The sequence below is a fragment of the Gymnoscopelus braueri genome (assembly GCF_963280865.1).
Source record: "Gymnoscopelus braueri genome assembly, chromosome: 22".
NCBI classification, from domain to species: domain Eukaryota; kingdom Metazoa; phylum Chordata; class Actinopteri; order Myctophiformes; family Myctophidae; genus Gymnoscopelus; species Gymnoscopelus braueri.
This window is the reverse complement of record NC_137624.1, coordinates 800,514-822,154: the sequence shown is the minus strand read 5'-3', so window position 1 is coordinate 822,154 and position 21,641 is coordinate 800,514. Positions and strand designations below refer to the sequence as shown.

The 21,641-nt window shown below is 39.5% G+C and overlaps 1 protein-coding gene and 1 pseudogene across 2 annotated transcripts; both read right to left on the bottom strand.

Moving 5' to 3' along the window:
- Positions 1 to 4,735: 4,735 nt before the first annotated feature.
- On the bottom strand, positions 4,736 to 5,896 carry LOC308078277 (leukocyte elastase inhibitor-like; annotated as a pseudogene). Its single transcript has one exon. The product of its transcript is annotated as a leukocyte elastase inhibitor-like (transcript).
- A 2,536-nt stretch (positions 5,897 to 8,432) lies between these two features.
- LOC308078276 (cytosolic sulfotransferase 3-like) lies at positions 8,433 to 14,112 on the bottom strand (the record flags this gene model as incomplete). The annotated part of the gene is made up of 8 exons (XM_080419398.1): positions 8,433 to 8,545; positions 9,536 to 9,710; positions 10,249 to 10,346; positions 10,950 to 11,076; positions 12,416 to 12,516; positions 13,050 to 13,178; positions 13,490 to 13,634; positions 14,092 to 14,112. The coding sequence occupies 8 exons, from the start codon at positions 14,110 to 14,112 to the stop codon at positions 8,433 to 8,435; spliced, it is 909 nt and encodes a 302-aa protein (XP_080275524.1).
- Between the last annotated feature and the right edge of the window lie 7,529 nt (positions 14,113 to 21,641).

Sequence of the window (21,641 nt, the reverse complement as noted above, 5' to 3'; positions counted from 1 at the left end):
AGATCTGTCTGTCTGCCTGTCTGTCTGTCTGATGCGTATACTATTCATGTGAGATGTGACAAGTGGGTCAATTAACGAGAAAACATCTGAGAAACCTGCAGCATGTGAGCGTCTCTGAGTAGGCCTACGTGATTACTGACCCGTCAATCAACGTGCGCGCAACAGTGAGCTGTGACAGAACATCAACATTAATGTAATAATAATAATAATTATTATTATTATTATAATAATTATAATAATTATAATAATAATAACAATAGCGTAATAGTAGTTGTAGTAATAATAATAATATGAGTAATAATAATAATAAGGGTAATAATAATAATAATAATAATAATATTAATAATATTTTTTTATTATTATTCTGAATACAATATTAATGGACTGAACCTGTCTGTCTGTCTGTCTGTCTGTCTGTCTGTCTGTCTGTCTGTCTGTCTGATATAAATTATTATATTATGAACCATACACTAACCACTTCAGACCTACATACGCTATTTGAAAATAGTAGATCTGCAAGCTCACAATAACCGAGCTTGTAGATCTGCTATTTGTTGAACAACGTGTTGCTAATCACCGCGTTGGGAGCTTACATCTGGGGCTGTCATTACTGGACTGATATTATTTATGGGGGGGGGGGGGGGGGGAGCTGTAGGCAAGCGGTACAAATTGCTGGAGATATATAGTTAGATAGACAGACGGACAGGCAGACAGACAGACAGACAGACAGACAGATCGATCTACAAGATACATAGATAGATAGATACATACACAGACAGACAGACAGACAGACAGACAGACAGATCTACAAGATACATAGATAGATACACAGACAGACAGACAGACAGACAGACAGACAGACAGACAGACAGACAGACAGACAGACCGACCGATCACACTAACCGATGCGCTTATTGTAGCCAAATATAATAATTATAATTATAATAATCCTACACTTCGCAGATATAAATGATTAGATTATGAATCACTAACCAATTCAGACATATTTTATACATACGCTATTTGAAAATAGCAGATAAGCTCACAATAACATTGTGAGCTTGTAGATCTGCTATTTGTTGAACAACATGTTGCTGAGCGGTACATTGCTGGAGATAGATAGTTTGATAGATAGATATATAGATATTTAGATAGATTTATAGACAGACAGACGGTTTAATTTTTTTCATTTTTCTTTTCTGAAACCGCTCCATTAGCGGCGCTAAGGTGGAGCTTGGAGCTTAGGGGTCCATAGCTAAAACCCCCAAAAATGTTAGCCTACAGTGGGCTATATATACAGTACACGTTGTGTATTATTATGTTACAGCATGCACGTGGAAAATCCGGCTTGATATCAATAGAGAAAATAAATTCTAATACATTCTAATAAATTCATGACTGATACCAAATGAAAATATAAACTTGACAGACCATATAAACATTAAAATTATAAGAATTCAAGTACAATTGCCAGAGATCTGGCCAAATGAAATCTCAACTGTTCTGTCTGAATGCGCAAAATATGCCGATATACAATTATTATGAGTGACCCCTTGGGCCAGGGGGGGTTCGGGGGGGTTCCTTTGGGGGGGGGGGGGGGTGTAGGAGTGGGGGGGTTTAGGAATGTGGATTACAGTAAAATTGTAATGACAAATTCCAAGATGAACTCTGCAGCCGCACTGAGGCGCTCCAAGCCGTCAGATATTCCACGAATGTTGGTACCTGGATTGCCTTTCAATAAAACCATATTTGATGGGCATATGTATCACCTACCTGTTACTGATTTGAGATAATTTTATATTATTGTAATCAGTTCATTATTTCCTGTGTAACCATGAATAAAACTGAAGTGTGTAATTTGGAGCGAATGGCATTGCGTGGCACAAATTGTCTTCTTTGAATAGACTATCATCTTATGTAAACGCAATTGACACAAGGAATTGATTGACACTCTCACATCTGCTGATAATAGGACAATTATAATCACAGACATTCCTGGAGAATTAGAAGATAGAATGTTGTGTGCCAGGCTGTGGGTGTGTTTAGATATGCGCAACAGCACATTGGTTTGTATTGTATTGGACCAGTGCACAATGAATAATGATAATATTATTATTATTATAATAATCCTTGAATAGCGACGTGTAGGCTATCTTGTGGGTTTTCATTGGCTGAGCAGTCTGACAATCCCCTATGAGCGTCAGTCATTGGCCGACCGCTGTTGGTCCCACCCAGCCCAGTAAATACAAAATGTGATTGGAATGGACGTCAAACGGCCCCGCCTCTGGTCCCGCCTCCGCTCCCCCCCGCCTCCCTGCGAGGTTTCGAGTAGAATGTTTCAGAGTTTCAGCACCTGCATGCCTCTGAGGCTCTGCCTCTGCTGCTGCTGCGTGCGTTCAGAGATTTGAGGAGAGTGTGCTGCTGTGTGTGTGACGCTGAATCACAGTTTCAAAATAAAGTTTAACCATTGAATTTTTTTCCCAGTCTTTCAACAATAAAGTTGCTAGTTTCAAAAACGATCCCCATTTACAAGGTTTCAAACATGGAAAACAAAAATAATACCCAAGGAGAACAGTGCCAAAATGCATATTCTGAAAACATATTTGAAACTCTGAAAATGTGTTGACGAAACACTGTAAAATGTGTTTACAGAGATTTGAGAAACACTTTCAGCCTATCAACACTTTTTTCAAAGATTCAAAACGAGTTTTCAAACCTTTCAAACCTTTTGAACCCTTTATTTTAAGTCAGGAGTTTACAAGGTTTCAAACATGGAAAACAAAATAATACCCAGGTAGAACAGTGCCAAAATGCATATTCTGAAAGTGTGTTTGTGACAAATTTGAAACTCTGAAAATGTGTTGGCGAAACACTGTAAAATATGTTTTCAGAGATTTGAATTTTTTTTCCGGCCTATCAACACTTTTTTCAGAGATTCAACACTTTTTTCAGAGATTCAACACTTTTTTCAGAGATTCAAATATTTTTTCAGAGATTCGAAACGAGTTTTCAGTCTTGCAAAAAAGGTTTTCAAGGTTCTGAAACCTTTATTTGAAGTTAGGAGTATTGGCAGTGATCCGATTCCATACAAAGGGAAAGGTTTCCAGGAAACCCCCAAAAAGCTAGAACAGGAGGCAGAGCATTTAAGTTTCAGGCACCTCAGCTGTGGAACCTTCTCCCAGTCTCAGTCCGTGAAGCAGACACACTCTGTATATTTAAGACTAGATTAAAAACCTTTCTCTATCATAAAGCCTATAGCCGAAGTGTATAGACTCAGTCACCCTATAGTCATCCTCTCTCCCCTCTCCCTCCCTGTGATTTGACACTTTAATAAAATTGAATTGAAAAATTGAATTGAATTGTGTGTGCTAAATAGCAATGTGGGGGATATAGCAACAACACGCCCACGGGCACGCCTCCACGCCCAAATAACGGTGTCGGCATAATGGGTGACGGGTAGAGCAGGTGCAGAATAACGTTTTGGAACAGCGCAGCTCCCTTATCCATATTTAACAGGTTTAGGGTAGGGTTTAGGGTTGACCTGTGAATAGCGCCCATTATCTCTATAGTCAAGTGATCAAGACGGATCCGTCCGATCATTCATATAGAGTACAGAAGTCCTGACGTCACTCGTTCATCCCCTGGTTCGTAAGGTCATTTCTCTATGGAGAATAACATCGGGTCATCTTAGAATCGTCTCATATAAGAACTGTGGTCCAAAAATAAACAAACTGTCTCGGCGATATTGTCAGGGAGGAGGTTCTGTATCGTTTATGATAGTCAGTCACTTATATTTGATACAGTCTGTTTCTGGCGAAAATGTAACTAATTCGGCGGAAGTAACATTAGCGTTTTCTCACCGTCAGTTGATGCTTCATATCCATAAGAGTCAAACCGCCAGGATCATTAGTTTATTTTTGGAACACAGTTCTTATTTGACGCAATATTAAACATGTCTATGGGAATTCAGAACGGGGGTGGAAAACCGCGAACCAGGTAGGATGTGTAAACTACGTCAGACTTCGGTGCTCTACTCCATCCTGATTGGAAAATTCCGAACCTACCTGACCTGCTCCGAGGAGCACTTTTTCTAGTTGTTATACTGTATCCACAGTTAAGGGAAGCTTGAATGTCACTTTGTGCTGCGTAGCTACAACTGTGATCATGTATTCATGTGACAATAAAACACTTTGAACCAGTGAAGCCGATGCTGTGCATACATGATTAGTGGGTGGGGCTGCAACTGTCAGATCCCTGGGCGACCACCCCAAGTCACCCCGGGGCACGCCACTGGTCTGTCTGTCTGTGACAGACAGTCTGTCTGTCTGTCTGTCTGTCTGTCTGTCTGTCTGTCTGTTTGTCTATATGTCCGTCACCATTTCCTTCTACTCAATATGCGTCTCATTGGTGGGATATGGACAGTTCGGAAACTTGATTACCAATGACATCATCCATGGGGATTCCAAGCTAATAGAAACTACAGCCTTTCTCTTCCTGGAAATGTAGCATGCTGAAATAGAAGCCATTGTTCTTGCATTAATTTAATTTAATTAAAAAAAAGTTTGAAATGACCAAACCAGATGATGTCACTGGTAGGCAGGTTTCTGAACTGCCCACAGCCCTCCTCTGAGACACAGAGAGTGAGTAGACAGAAATGGTGCCGTCTTACAATGATCATTAGTGAGGACCAGTTACAGTGTATGAAGATACAGTTGAAAATGGGTGAAGTTCTCCTTTAAGGAGGGGAGCAGTATCGACCCGCAAACAGGATGGTCATGGTGGGCTTGTGTCGGATGAAGAAGAGGAAGGGGTGGTCGGCGAAGAAGCGAACGGGCATCGATCGGACCATCACCACGGCAGCGGTGCCGGCCGCCGCCTCTGTGCCCTCCTCGTTCACTTCCACACAGGCCTTGTGCACCACCTTGGACAGCACCAGGTCGCCGGCCAGCGACATACCGGAGAAGTCGCTCCGTCCGGCATCGAAGGCGTCGGCCATGCCCATCCCGATCAAGACTTGCTTCATGTCGTACGTCTCCTCCATCTTGAAACGAGGCAGGCCCACCTCAACCTCGCTCCGCTCCATCGCGCCCGGATCGGTCCAGTCCATGAACCTCTCGTAGGTCAGCTCCTTTTCCAGCCTCTCCAGGCCCGTCGTCCTCCATCTTGAGGGGCAGAAAGACGAGCATGCTTAGGTCTTCCCCCGCGTAGGGCAGCTCCAGCACCTGACAGTCCACCTCGGGAACGAAGGCCAGCGGGAATGTGGCTTTCTGGTACATCATCTTCACCGGCTTGTCTTGCCGAGTCTGAACTGAGCATCGCCTGTTGCGGCCTCGTGGAACGGCTTGTCCCACTTGCCTTTGAAGTAGAGGCCGTTGACCAGCACCAGTCTGGTCATGAGATCCACTGCGTCCGAGGCGAGCAGCTCCTTGATCTTACCGTGCGTCAGTTTCTCCACCCAGCCGTTGACGTTCAGCCTGGCTGCTTCTGCGTCGTTCACAAAGTCCACAGGCTCCAGCTGTGCGTTATAGTGTTTTACGGTGTCACTTAAGAACTCCTCGGCGAACCGATAGGACACCTCTCCGTACAGACGGCTGGCCAGGCTGAGGGTGTGATAGGATTTCTCCCCTGCCGGCGTGCTGTTCAGGTCCCTTATGAGCTTCGAAAGGTCCAGGTGGTCGTCGTCCGTAGCCTTGTTGTGGAAGTGCAGGACCTGGGTCATCTGTGCGGCCGTGTTACCGCGGGCCCCCAGCAGCACCATGGCCAGAGCGGAGCAGATGCTCAGAGGAGAGTAGAACACATTGCCTGATGATGTGTTGTTATTCATTTCTACCAGCTGTTTGAACAGAGACATGGAGAAAGAGTTGCAGGCCGCTGACGGGGAGGTTGACGACAACATCGTCATGAACAATGTCGTCGTAACCAGAGTCCAAATGTTACAGATCGCACAGAGTGAAAATATTAAAACTCCAATTCAACTTAGTCATGTACTGTGAACTAGAGTAGTTTATTGGACAGCTTTAGGGGCGTGTCCGACAAGAACCAAACCGATTATGCCTCCTGAGCTAACAATCCAGAAATTATTATTTGTCACAAAATATCAGTTTAGAGGTTGTGTCTTTGGTTGTCTGCTCTAATGGTTGCTCTTGTTTATGCTGTGAATATGTTCAAAACACTAAGTCAATCACTACTGCTCACCAGCATCACTATGACGTCATCATGATGTTAGCCATGCCCAAATATGGAGTCCCGTCATGTCATCTTGTCCAAATATGGAGTTCCATGACATCAGACTGTACACACACCTATTGATTTTAAATGCCATAATTTTCAGTGATGTTCCTCTCATCGTCATCATCATCAACAACTGTCAATTGTTTTCTTAGTGATTATTCTATTGTTGAGATGTGTGTTTTTTAAAATATATCAATGAATGGATAAGCCTTATTTCTTTGTTCCGCATAATGCAATAATTGTGAAAATTTCCAATCTACAAGCTCACAACGCCTTGTGATGTGCCGCATTGTGAGCTTGTAGATTGGCTATTTTCTCATGTTTTCATTTTTTTTCCACTTATTTTTTATTTATTTATTTTTCTTTCCTTTGTATTGTGCCTATAATGACATGCCCAAAATAGGGATTGATGAATAAATCATTATTGCTATTAAATGATTGATTATTGTTTTTATTTTATTTTATGTTTTCTCAAAACTTTAAAAAAAAAAATCAAGGCCCCCAGTTTTGGTATTCATTCGACCAGAGACCCCCATAACTCCTGAGAGTGTACAAATGGACCAAATGGACATTTTGTACCTGTAAGGACCTGTAAGAGTCCATTTGGTTCCTAACTATCAATCATTTAAACCCCAGGGGACCTTGAGGGGGATGGTCAGGTGACCATCCGGGGCTGATCAGAGATCAGACCACATGCAGCTTGAGTCCACTTGTCTCCAGTACCAGTAGTGGACTGGTAGTATTCAACCCCAGTACTGGAGTCCTATTTTCTAATAGCCAATGTACAGGGGTGGGCAAGTTTGATGATGGAGCTGCCCACTCTATTTCCACACTCACTCCAGAGGTCCACATTGCATAATACTGTAGGGCATAATACTTCTATGTCACACAAAAGTAGCGAAAAAACGCGTCGCACTGCTACGCGTTTTGAGCTTGTAGATCTACTATTTTTGCTATGTTTTCATTGGAATTCAGATTTTTTTTTGCTATGTTTGAATTGGAATCCTGAAAAGTAAATGTTTTATTTAATTTCAAATGCATTTAGCTATACTTATGTTAACCTTATGAACTTAAATACAAATACATTGGACATCACATAAAAAAGACAATAGAATTGTAATACTAGTCATTAAGCTGCTAATATAGACTGAAGTAATTAAAGCGGGTCATGTTTCCATGTTTGCAATTAACAGCTGAAATCAATAATATATCTGTATTCCGATATTAACCTGCGGGCCGCATTACGTGAAGGTGGGGGCCACATGTGGCCCCCGGGTCGCCAGTTGCCCATGTATGGTATATACAGTATATCACTGCTGTCGGGCAGAAACCAACTATGTCCAAAATATTAACTTTTAAGGAAATAAAAAAATATATAATGTTTTTAGAACAACACCTGTGCCTCATCAAAGTTGGTATTGTGACCTTTGAATCTGTCCTTATTTTATCGTTAGTTATCGTTTGATCGACAGTTTGAGGATCCAATGGAGTTGGGAGGTTTATTCAGAATCGCTTTTTAATACTTTTCATTTGTTCAATATTTGTAAAATCCACAAACAGACGTAAAGGGTGTTCAATAGCACTGATAAAAATTAAAAAAAAAAAATTTAGATAGTTGGTTTCTGCCCGAATCCTTCAAATGTCCGGGGTTTTGAGAGTTTGGTAGCGTGCACTGTATCTGTGTATCAGTATGGGGGGGACGCATTTTAGCAACAATGAAAGCGCCTACTCTCATTGGTCTTGTCATGAGTAAATGAGCCAATGAGCTGCTGGGCAAACTCTCAGACGCCAGGATCATAGTGTTGCCATGTCCGCTTATGTATTCTTCTGGGACAAGATTTGGCTTTTTTTTCTGGCTGGTTTTTGGAGGTATGTTTCCTTATTTCTCTGATGAGACTTGGCAACACTTCTGACAGGCTGCACGCACACAGTGACAGCAACGAGACACACACACACACTGGACAGCACATACATCGCGCTGCCTGTCATTCATTGAAAAAAACTCTGACATCTACACTTCATGGAGCACATGTTTTGTACCGAATTAACCAAATTAAGGTAACAAAAAAATAAAAAAAATAATAACAAACCCGAAAAAAAAAGTGTCCTCTTTTGGGGAATTCAGAATATGGTCACCCTAGTATTTTATTGTACAGGTAAGTTGATCCATCTTTATGCCTGCATGACCTGGCCAGACATCTCTAAACTTCGGTACGGAATTGTAATGTGGGATTCTTCATCTTTTTCTTGTAGTCTTCATCAAAGTGTTCATTCTGGGCCACCGTGAAATGGTTCTTCCAGTCACCAGCCTTTCCTGGAAAATCAAGGTTCAAGGTGTTCTTTATTATGTTATGTCTTGTGTACAGGTACATAAGAGTAAAATGTAGTTACTAATTTACTGCTGGTTTATTCACAACATTGCAGTGGTGGAAAGTAACTAAGTACATTTACTTAAGTACTGTACTTAAGTAAAATTTTGAGGTATTTGTACTTTACTTGAGTATTTTGAATTTTCAATACTTCTACTTCTACTCCACTACATCTCAGAGGCAAATGTTGTACTTTTACTCCACTACAATTACTTGAAAATTTTAGTTACTAGTTACTTTTTAGATATAAATTTATGATATTATGAAACACACATTAACCACTTTAGCCCTATTTTATACATAGGCTATTTGAAAATAGCCGATCTACAAGCTCACAACCCGTTGCATGGCGATGCGTTGTGAGCTTGTAGATCTGCTATTTAAAAATGTTTTAGTGCTTTTACTTTTGGTACTTTAAGTACATTTTGATGCCAATACTTTTGTACTTTATACTGAAGTACATTTTGTATTCTGGACTTTTACTTGTAACAGAGTATTTCTATATTGCATTATTGGTACTTTTACTTAAGTAAATAATTTGAATACTTTTTCCACCACTGCAACATTGTAGCAGCATCATAATAATAATAATATTCTAGATGTATGCCACAAGAAAAATAAACAGAAAAAGAATAATCAAGAAGGACAGTTTGACTGACTTGAAGGTGCTGTGCGCAAGGTTCTTAACTCCTAGGTTATTAACTTCTATTTTAAACTTCAGTGTGCAAGTATAAAAGCAGTAAAGTGACCTGTGTGAGCCAGTGTCCTTGTCATTGTTCAACGCACATGCTGCAAAAGCTATGAGCAAAATCCACAGGGAATGATTTAAGAAAATATGGGAGGGACAATTAAAATCGGAGGAGCTCGGGTGTATCATAACTGTGGGAGAAATGTGCTAATTATCTCCTCTTTACTCTATTATATTATTTATTCACCTTTCCGCATGAAGGGAGATAATTTGAAATCCATAACCGAATCAGTCGAATAGTTGGTCATTTTGTTGTTCTTCATATTGTCAAACTGCACGCCTGCTCTGATTCTCTCCTTCTCTTCGGGTGATGGGGACATACCAAGGAAGGAGCATAGTCTGTCTATCTCTAGTCCAGTGTCCTGTGAACACAAACAGTGATCAGAGACAATCTTATTTCTGTTGTTGCTAATAATAAAGAGTTCTGAGAAGAGAATCTTAGTATTATCTCACAATTCTGAATTAACCACTTAAACTCTACAGTATATACAGTGGTGGAAAAAGTACTCAAATCTTTTACTTAAGTAGAAAAACTAATACTGCAATCTAGAAATACTCTGTTACAAGTAAAAGTCCAGAATTCTAAATTGACTTGAGTAAAAGTACAAAAGTATTGGCATCAAAATAAGTACCAAGAGTAAAAGTACTAAAATATTTGAAAATAGCAGATCTACAAGCTCAAAACGTGTCTCATCGCAACGTATTGTGAGCTTGTGGTCTATGCTAGACCCCCTTCTATTTTACCTCTACACTAATATCTTTACCAAAAGTTGATCTACAAGCTCACAATGCATTGCGACAAATTGTGAGCTTGTAGATCAGCTATTTCCACCGAATGTTCCCCCCAGAATAAGGAAGCTAGGGTTCATGTGGTCAAACACAAACACGTATTATGTGCACCTCAATCAGATCTTCATAGAACATGTAGTGGAGTTTGGAGTGACTCTGTTGTTTCTCCCACCAGCCAGTTACATGGTCATACCAAGACCCCCACACCACTGAAACCATAGAACGACAAATTAATGGACTTCTAGACACCAAAATATTGGAAATCCATTGAAGATGAGCCCACTGCAGATGTTTCTAATACTTAACCCATTAAGACCGGGAACGCATCTGTGTGTCATTTTTTGATTTCTTTGGCTATTCAAAAATAGCAGATCTACAATCTGCTATTTTTGAGAAATCCTGAAAATGTGTGCAAATCTTTGAATATGTATATTTTTTTTAAGCAAACATTTGTAACTCAAAATTATGTTGCTATAATCAGTGGTTCCCAAACTTTTTCATGTCAAGGACCCCCCAAAATGATATGTATTTGGTCGCGGACCCCCATCTCAAAATATCTTGTTCCAGGGACCCCCCCAGAAGCAAAGATTTGAGTTACAAATATTCGCTTTAAAATATATATATATATTCAAAGATTTGCACAAATGTTCAAATTTTCCCCCCAAAATAGCAGATCTACAAGCTCATAGCGCGGCACCGAGTGCCACGCTATGAGCTTGTAGATCTGTTATTTTTTTAATAGCCAAAGACATCTAAAAAATGACACAGATGATGCTTTTCCTGGTCCCTTAATGGGTTGATTTCATACTCACGCTTTCCGTCCATGAATCTCTGAAGGTAGCTGCTCCAGTCTCCTGGCTCTGGCTGGGACATGTTCATGCGATCAAAGTGGAAATAGGACACTGCATTGTCTTTGGCGTTGCGAGCCACATAGACAACCTATTCAAAGACATCACTGAAATTAGTCAACAGGCAAGCTTGCTAATAAATAATAATAATAACTAGACAATGGTGGAAAGTAACTAAGTACATTTACTTAAGTACTGTCCTTGCAATGTGCAATGTTGAGGTCTTTGTACTTTACTTGAGCATTTCCAATTTCCAATACTTTTACTTCTACTCCACTACATCTCAGAGACAAATATTGTACTTTTACTCCACTATAATTATTTGAAAACTTTAGTTACTAGTTACTTTTCAGATATAAATTATTACATTATGAAACATACATTAACCACTTTAGCCCTATTTTATACCTGGGTGTGTCGCATCGTGACACGTTGTGAGCTTGTAGATCTGCTATTTTCAGATACTTTAGTACTTTTACTTTTGGTACTTTAAAGGGTTAGTTCAGATTTTTTGAGTATTTTCTGTAGGAAATACTTACCATTAATGTAGTGGTTGCAAAGGTATTAATTGATTGCCCGAGTCCCGTGGTCAGAGTTATGGTCCGTTTCTGATAAATATGAAGTAGTTCCGGTAGATTAGTAGATTTGGTGGGGGCCGCTCATTAAAAATAAAATTATTTAAAAAACTAGCGTCATTTGTATTGTTGACCTATTTCTACCATATAGAGCAGGTTTCGTTCAATTTCGACCCCTCTTTCACATGGTACTAATGTTTGTGTCCAGAATCACTGCGCCGCGGCAGCCTACTCACTCACAAAATATATGACACAAAAAATAGTACCATGTGACAGAGGGGTCGAAATTGAACGAAACCTGCTCTATATGGTAGAAATAGGTCAACAATACAAATGACGCTAGTTTTTTAAATAATTTTTTTTTTAATGAGCGGCCCCCACCAAATCTACTAATCTACCGGAACTACTTCATATTTATCAGAAACGGACCATAACTCTGACCACGGGACTCGGGCAATCAATTAATACCTTTGCAACCACTACATTAATGGTAAGTATTTCCTACAGACTGGACTTTTTGAAGAATTTGAGTACTTTTTCCACCACTGTGGGGGAGCAGTTAGGGGCTAAAAGTGTCTTGCTCGGGGACACTTTGACAGGGCTTGGACCTGGGACCTTGTGCTCCCAGGAAAAGGGAAAAGCAATGTAATTTGATAGTTAAACCGTGACTGTGTTAAAAAAGACACGTGCAAAGAACACTCAACCGATGAATGATCTGTGTGGATATACTGTACAGGCGTGCCCAAGATTCAATAACTCTCTTACTACTTCCTCTGTATATTTGATTAGATTGTACTGCATGTCAAAGTAATGGGGTTATAAGTTGATTTAAAAATATGTATTTATATGCTGTACCCTGCAGCCTTGCTCCCAGAAGGACTTTGGCACCAACCAGACTGGAAGATGGGTTTTGATGAGGCGAGGAGACGTGGTCAGTTTATCTGCCAGTTCTGTCCCTGTATGGAGGAACAAAGGTGAGCTCTGCAGGATGTTGTCAGTGGGAGTTTTACATCAACAACTTCTTTAATATTAAATTAAATTAGTTCTGTTCTGCAATGTAACATATTACGTCTGAAGGTATGCTCTGCAATGTCCTGTTATGTTAAAGTGTCTTGTTTTATGCGTGAACCTTAACAAGACTCTCTAACAAACTTGCTTAATGATCGATCCTAACTGGATGATATGCCAAAGTAATTACCTTTCATGAACTTTAGAATGAGTTTCTGCCTCGTTTAGAATTGAATGGCACTGTTTGACCATGTATTGAAAGGGTAACATAATAATGCTACAAAGTGAGGATAAACTTACAAAGAATAAAAACTCAGTTACCAAAGGCAAACATGTACAGTATGGGTTTATATTATGATAATGGTATTAAAGCAAGGCCCTATCATTTTGCAGCATGCAGATTGAGAGACTGATGGTTGCATACAGGTTTTTCTTTTTTCTTTTTTTTAGGAGGAACTCCTGTAGGAACTGATGCTCAAACCTGGAGGATAAGGAGGATACATGACCTCCAGGAAAGGTACTCTGTCATAGATAGGGATGGACGTCTGACGCTCTAAAGATGTCTGACCAAAATACAGAAGGTCTAGAATATAAGAGACCCATGTAGTGCCTGCGAGACAAGAGAGAGAAAGAGTGAGCGAGAAAGAGAGTGAGTGAGTGAGTGAGTGAGTGAGTGAGTGAGTGAGTGAGTGAGTGAGTGAGTGAGTGAGTGAGTTAGTGTGAGAGAGAGAGAGAGAGAGAGAGAGAGAGAGAGAGAGAGAGAGAGAGAGAGAGAGAGAGAGAGAGAGAGAGAGAGAGAGAGAGAGACGGATGGAGAGAGACAGAGAGAGGGAAGGGTGACAAAAATCCTTAAATCCTGAGTCATCCTAAACATGGTCCTTTTCATCTGCAAACTCGAGTATCTCACTTTCACACACTGACCAGCTTTAGGATATGTCGCAATGAGGATGTCATCTGGCCTGGCCTGAAAGTTTTCGACATTCTCCCAGTTGTCTGTGAAATAGTTGACCATAGAGACTCCACGAAAGTCGAACATTTTTGGTCGAGGAGGTACCTCCTTCTGAAACTGAAACAGAACAATGACCAGGACAATTATCACTGTTGGAGTTAATGAGAGGTCTAAGTCTAAATCAGCATTTTTGAATAGAAGAAAGTGTTTGTTTGGGAATTGAGTTTTTCATTGTCTCATTAAGGCAGACAGCATTTTGATAAGTGTAAATGAATGTGAACAAGCATGAATGGCATTGCAAAGTAGATTAAAGGAATATTCAAGGAAAGGCAAATGTTGTTATAGCACATGCACAAGGCAATTCAAAGTGCTACATCAGGCATAAAATGTCTTAGGCTATGTAAAGTAAAAAAAAACAGAGAAATTACTATCAGCAATAAACTAGTCCTTGTCAGGAGGATTATTGCGTATAGGAACAGTGTTTAGTATTTATCTTTTTTCAATAACTCCTGGCAAAACTAACAGAGTAGGCAAAGACAATTGCACAAAATAGATAACGTTAGTAACAGACTACCTTGTCCACAGCAAGTGACATGCCGACAATTCAGTAATGTGTTTTTGTATCTGAAGCGACTTCCTCCTCTGTTCTCTGCAACTGCTCTCTCGTGTCTGGCTGTGACACATTATTTTCCTTCCTCTCTCGCCGTGTTACTAACAAGTATTGTAAGCTCTGAATGCCCTCCTCCCTCGCCTTTCTCACGACAAGGTTCAACTCTTATTGATGTGCATAGTGCATGCACATCGCTGTAGTGTCCAGGTGCAGGACAAACAAATTTGTTATCCAAAAACTATAAATACATAACCAGATAAATCCAGTGGTCCAGATTTTCAGATTTTGCTGTTATTGTGCATACTTAAAGGTAGGGTAAGTGATTTACTTTGGTTAAAATAAGTGTTAAATAGCTCTATATTCTGATAGTACTCATTGCTATAGAGTGTTTGTTCAGTAAAAGGAGTCTCCCATGTCTCTCCAGCTCTTTATTAAACAGAAAATGCATTTTCAGTGCTCTCTCCTGATTGGTTTAAATTTTGTCACCTACCTGAAAATGTACTATATTCTGTTTTCTAAAGAGCTGGAGAGACCCCTGTGACCGAACAAACGCTCTGTAGCAATGATTATTATCAGAATATAGTACTTTAACCTGTTTTATATATATATATATACAGTATATCACTTACCCTACCTTTAACTTCACTTTCAAACGGGTCTCTTTATTTTGGTCATGTCATTATAGGCAACATTTTTCAAATGGTTCATACAGTAAACTAATTATTGCGAAAATAGCAGACCTACTGTACAAGCTCACAATGCATTATGAGCTATTTTCACTATTCGTCACCACGAAGAACATAAACAAAGACCACCATTTGGGAGATGGGAGTAAATTGTGTCTTGGCCTGATGTGAAACACATGGCTCCTTCTGAGTGTCTCTGAGGATGTAGCCTGTATACAGTAGCCCAGTGGTGGAAAGTAACTAAGTACATTTACTTAAGTACTGAACTGAAGTACAATTTTGAGGTCTTTGTACTTTACTTAAGTATTTCCAATTTCCTATACCTTTACTTCTACTCCACTACAACTCAGAGGTAAATATCACACTTTTACTCCACTACAATTATTTGAAAACTTTATTTACTAGTTACTTTTCAGATCTAAATTATGATATTATGAAACATACATGAACCACTTTAGCCCTATTTTATACCTAGGCTATTTTGAAATATATTAGTACTTTTACTTTTAGTACTTTAAGTACATTTTTATGACAATACTTTTGTACTTTTACTCAAGTAAATTTTGAATTCTGGACACAGTATCCGAAGTTGTGAGGGACCAATCAGGGCCCAGCATGCAAATATGGGGCGGGTTTATCACCAGGGGCATTTTTTTTTATTTGACCCTCGGAAATGCAGGTTCCTTCCACACAGAGATTCCAGACTAATATCTACGCAGTGATATTAGTCTGGCCATGCCAGGCTAGTCTGGTGAAGCCCAGACTTAGCCCCATCCCCCATATATGCACTGATCTTGATTCTGGTCCATACAGTATACATGTGATGCCATGCATACCAATAAATGGTAAATGGTAAATGGTGCTTAAGTAAATTATTAAGTATATAGCGCTTTTTATCCAAAGCGCTTTACATAGATTGTGCATTACATTCACCCATTCACACACACATTCATACACCGATGGCGGAGGAAACCATGCAAGGCACCAACCTGCTCATCGGGAGCAATTTGAACCCCTAATTGCTCCCGATGAGCAGGTTGGTGCCTTGCATGGTTCATGAGCGTCTTGCTCATGATCAACCTCATTCTGGCCCATGAGCTAGGTTAGACTAGCCAGGTTCATTTGTAGACCTGGCATCCTATAGTACAGTGCATGTGTAGTTTCAATGTACATATATATTTTTTTGATATTATACTGCTTTAGACTGATGATAGGTTCTTGGTTTACCTACGATCCTAGATTACTATCTCCATGCAGTTGATGTATTAGCCTACCTATAGTATTTACTTGCTTATTGTAAGACTGTACTAAGAGCGTCTGCTAAATGCCTCAATTGTAAAATGTAAATTGATGATATTCAAGGCAATTTTTACTGCATTTTAGGACCGACACTTAAGCACTTGGAGGCCGGTCTACAGTGGTGTAAAGTAACTAAGTACAATTACTCAAGTACTGTACTTAAGTACAGTTTTGAGGTACTTTTACTTTACTGGAGTATTTCCAATTGTCTATACGTTTACTTCTACTCCACTACATCTCAGAGGCAAATATTGTACTTTTACTCCACTACAATTATTTGAAAACTTAGTTTTTAGTTAGTTACTAGTTACTTTGCAGATATAAATTATTACATTATAAAACAGACATTAACCACTTTAGCCATATTTTATACATAGGCTATTTGAAAATAGCCGATCTACAAGCTCACAACGCGTCGCAACACGACGCGTTGTGGGCTTGTAGACTTTTACTTGTAACAGAATATCTATGACGTCAGGCTATTAATGTATGATGTCGTATACTGTGACATCAGTACTGCTTGTCTGTCTAAATATTAAAGCTTGGCCAATGCTGGACTTTCTTTGGATCCAATTCGGAGTTATGGCTAGTTGTAGCTTGTTTTTGATTGATATAATATTACCGACGTGGATTTGATTTGAAGCACACACACTGTGACAGTAGAAATGGGAGGTAGCAGCTCTAGCCGAATGTCTTATGAAGACGATGATGATAATGATGATGAAGGAGGTAGGTTTAAGAAGGGCATCAAGCTCTCTGACAGAGCCATCAGCCGCTTCAGGACGCCAACGCCGGTCGGCAGACCTCAGCCACCGGGCGGTGCCGTTCTGCCCTCGTCTGTTGAACCAGCCGACGCTCCGGCCACGGGCGGAACCGGACACCTGAACAAGTCTGTAGTTTCAGAAGCTTTGAGACAACAGAGGAGACTGTAGTTTGTCCAGTGGCAGAATCAGGACCTTTGAAACAACAGAGGAGACTGTAGTTTGGTTTGTCCAGTGGCAGAATAAGGAGCTTTGAAACAACAGAGGAGACTTTAGTTTGTCCGGTTAAAGATTCAACAGCTTTTGAAACAACAGAGGAGACTGTAGTTTGTCCAGTGGCAGAATCAGAAGCTTCGAAACTACAGAAGAGATGATGTATATTTCATAACATGATATACACATTTGAGCCATACTCTACAAAGTAGCCTACAGTCAGACAGGAGAGATGATTCAGACAGAGAGGTGCCGGTTTGTCTGAGCTGGGTGTGGGGTACTCTTAGCATTTTCTTTGTCTTACCTGGGAGACAGAGAGCATGTGTCTCCCATCCCCCCTTCCTGCCCCAGATAAGTTGCAAATGTCTTGGGCAGGGGGTGGGGTCTTACCTTTGAAAGCTCACACACCCACATGTACCCTCTTTAGATCTCTCTGCTATATAGACTGTACTGAAATGCAAGCTTGGTGTAGTGTGGGTCACTCCAAGCCGAAAGGCTGTGGAGCTGGCTGTGGAACTCTGTACTATGCAATAAATGGAAGCAAAGAAACCTCACTGACTAGTGAAGACTCAAATTCATTCTACAACCCTTCATACTCACCACTGGAACAACAAATTATCTACAATATGGCGTTGTTGGCAACTACAAAAGTGCAATAGAACCTTTAAGTCTGTGGTTTTCAGATACCACAGAGACTGTAATTTGTCCAACAGAGGAGACTGTAGTTTGTCCAGTGGAAAAATCAGAAGCAGTGAAACAACAGAAGAGGCTGTAGTTTGTCCAACAGAGGAGACTGTAGTTTGTCCAACAGTTTGTCCAGTGGCAGAATCAGAAGCTTTGAAACAACAGAAGAGACTGTAGTTTGTCCAGTGGCAGAATCAGAAGCTTTGAAACAACAGAAGAGACTGTAGTTTGTCCAGTGGCAGAATCAGGACCTTTGAAACAACAGAAGAGACTTTAGTTTGTCCGGTTAAAGATTCAAGAGCTTTTAAAACAACAGAGTAGATTCTAGTTTGTCCAGTGGCAGAATCAGAAGCTTTGAAACAACAGAAGAGACTGTAGTTTGTCCAACAGAGGAGACTGTAGTTTGTCCAACAGAGGAGACTGTAGTTTGTTAGGGCTAACCCTAACCCTCATCATCAGGCCCTCACATCTAGAGTTCGGACATATACGTCACACCGACCGGATCCGACTGATGGGCCCCATTTCCACATGCCCAAATCAGTGTTGTTAGGCAACGGTTTGTGTTGTGTCTGACATCAGTGCATGTTACGTTTGTGATGTCCACCGTCCACCAGTCTCCATATGCATATGTGGGCATGTTTGTGAATTTCAAATCCATTAAGGCCGAGAAGGAATCTGTGTCATTTTAGGTTTCTCATGAGCTCATGAGCTTGTAGATCTGCTATTTTTTTTTTAATTGTGAAAATCTTTGCAAAGCTTTGAATATATATATTTTTAAAGCGAACATTTGTAACTCAAATCTTTGCTTCCGGTGGGTCCCTGAAACAAAATATTTTCAGATGGGGGTTTGCGGCCAAATACATATCATTTTAAGGGTCCTTGACATGAAAAGGTTTGAGAACCAGTTATATTATAGCAAATAAATATTATATTATATATTATATAAAATAAAAAAAATGGATTTAAAAGACATTTGTAGAATCGTCTTAAAAGCCTTCATACTGTTTAATGTATATATCTCTGCTGTCGGGCAGAAACCAGTTAACTCCAAAATGAAAAATTTTCAGGAAATGAAAAAAACAGAAGCACTTTTTAATACTTTTCATTGGTTCAATATTTTTTTTTACCAACACACAGATGTAAAGGGTGTTCAATAGCACTGATTTATGGGGAAAAAATGCAAAAGCGTCAAAATGGAGTTAGCTGGTTTCTGCCCAACAGCAACGATTTTTATAACAAGTTAAGTACAAATGTATTAGCATCAAAATATGCTTTTACCAAAAGTAAAAGTACAAAAATGTCTGAAAATAGCAGATCTACAAGCTCACAACAGTGAGCTTGTAGATCTGCTACTGTAGTTTGTCCAGTGGAAAAATCAGAAGCAGTGAAACAACAGAAGAGGCTGTAGTTTGTCCAACAGAGGAGACTGTAGTTTGTCCAACAGTTTGTCCAGTGGCAGAATCAGAAGCTTTGAAACAACAGAAGAGACTGTAGTTTGTCCAGTGGCAGAATCAGAAGCTTTGAAACAACAGAAGAGACTGTAGTTTGTCCAGTGGCAGAATCAATAGCACTGATTTATGGGGAAAAAATGCAAAAGCGTCAAAATGGAGTTAGCTGGTTTCTGCCCAACAGCAACGATTTTTATAACAAGTTAAGTACAAATGTATTAGCATCAAAATATGCTTTTACCAAAAGTAAAAGTACAAAAATGTCTGAAAATAGCAGATCTACAAGTTCACAACAGTGAGCTTGTAGATCTGCTATTTTCAAACTTTATACATTTTAAAATAGCCTTGTATATTTTATAATATAATAATGTATATCTGCAAAGTAACTAGTAACTAAAGTTGTCAAATAATTGTAGTGGAGTAAAAGTACAATATTGTCCTCAGAGATGTAGTGGAGTAGAAATAAAAGTGTTGCAAATTGGCAATACTCCACTAAAGTAAAAAATACCAAACATTTTTACTTAAGCACGGTACTTGAGTAAATGTACTCAGTTACTTTACACCACTGGTTGTGTCCTGGCTGTTAGGCTTCAGAGAGCTGAGGAGATGCTTATCTGTGGGCTTAATGAAGTCAGCAGAGTGGCTGCAAGGTTGACTGACTGGCTGTTTTCCTTCATGGAAGGAAGCTCATCAGTCACCTTTCTCACAGCCTGCAGATAAACACACACTGATAAGACACTGCTTTTCCACATTTACAAGAGCCCATCGCTAAATTCCTAAGAGAATTAGGAGCGACAACAGAACATTTCCTTAAAATGGAGACGTAACCTCACCCACCCCAGGGCTTTGGATACATCTAATATGCTGACTTGAATTGTTAAGTAATTCATTAATTAATGAATCAAAATGAATGAATGCCTCGGTTCCAAGATGTGAGACCAAAGTAGTCTAAGTAGAATGACTATTAGTAAGTGATATTTTCTTTTATTATTATTTTTTTTAGTTAGTTAAACTAGTTCACCCAAAAAATTACTTATGTTCTATGAATTACTCACCCCATGAAGCCTTGAATTCATTACGTTTTTGTCGCATTCCTGAGCCAATAATTAGATGACCGAGTCATCTAATGGAGTCATCTAATGGGTCTCCGACTCCGCTGGTCGTCAAATTATTGTCTCAGGAATGCGACAAAAACATCTCTTTGTGGGGTATGTAATTGATAGAAAATAAGTAATTTTCTAGATGAACTACTCCTTTAAAGCTCTATATTTAGATACTTATTATATTAGATATTTGATATTCATTTGCCTGGTAACATCAATATCAAATATCTAAATACTGAATCAACTGAAACAAAAGCCTGAGTAGAATATGTTTGAAAGTGAAATATACCTTTAACCCCTAATTGCTCCCCGAGCGCCGTAGAATGGCTGCTCAATGTTTCTAGTTATAGGATGGGTAAATGCAAAGGACAAAGTCCACGTATGTGTATATATACAGTGACAAAAAAACACCCCAGGGAGTGGGGACCCAATAATTGTATTATTATTAGAAGAGACAATTAACCCCACAAAGATCATTTATCAGCTTCAACGTGTTTATCTTGTATCGGATACAAGATAAACAAGTTGAAGCTGGTAAACAGGCAGATTCACGTTTTGGCCTATAAATAGGCCTATAAATAGGCCAAAACGTGAATCTGCCTGTTACAGCGCCACCATGAGGCTGATTTAGGTTGGCATTTCTTCCTTGGACTAGTGGGGATGTGCGTACAAAGTTTCACGGAAATCGGAGGCTGCGTTCATGACTATTTACCAATGGACCGAATGCCCCCTCCCCCCAGTTAAAAATCACTAAATCATTAAAAAAATGTAGAAGATATTTTTTTACACTCATCTTTTAATTATTATCATTACAAACTAATGAAATAACCCTTGTTGTAAAAAAACCAAAGTTGTCCTTTAAGTAGCAATATGCTTATGGGCTCCACGCTATGCTATGGTGGGGAACCTAGACGACAGGAGCAATTCAAGTCCCCATGGCCAGTCATTTGGGGTCAACATAAGTAGGAAAAAAAGGCTATATGTTATTTTAGTCCGGACTTGTCCTTTAACCACAAGCTAAACCTTTAATACTTGGTGAACTTGACCTTTGGCTCTGTACTTGGTTCGCCCTTTTTTTTAACTACACATTTATGTGGGCTTATAGTGTGCTTATAATAATAATAATAATAATAATAATAATAATAATAATAATAATAATAATAATAATAATAACTTTATTTATATAGCACTTTTCTAAACAGACATTAAGTGATGTTTATAGTGTGAATTATAGATAAGACTGAAATGAAAGGGTTCGTTGACTTTGTTCAGACACTCACAGTTTAGCCCATGCAGTGGTTCTGAAATTGTCAAGGACCC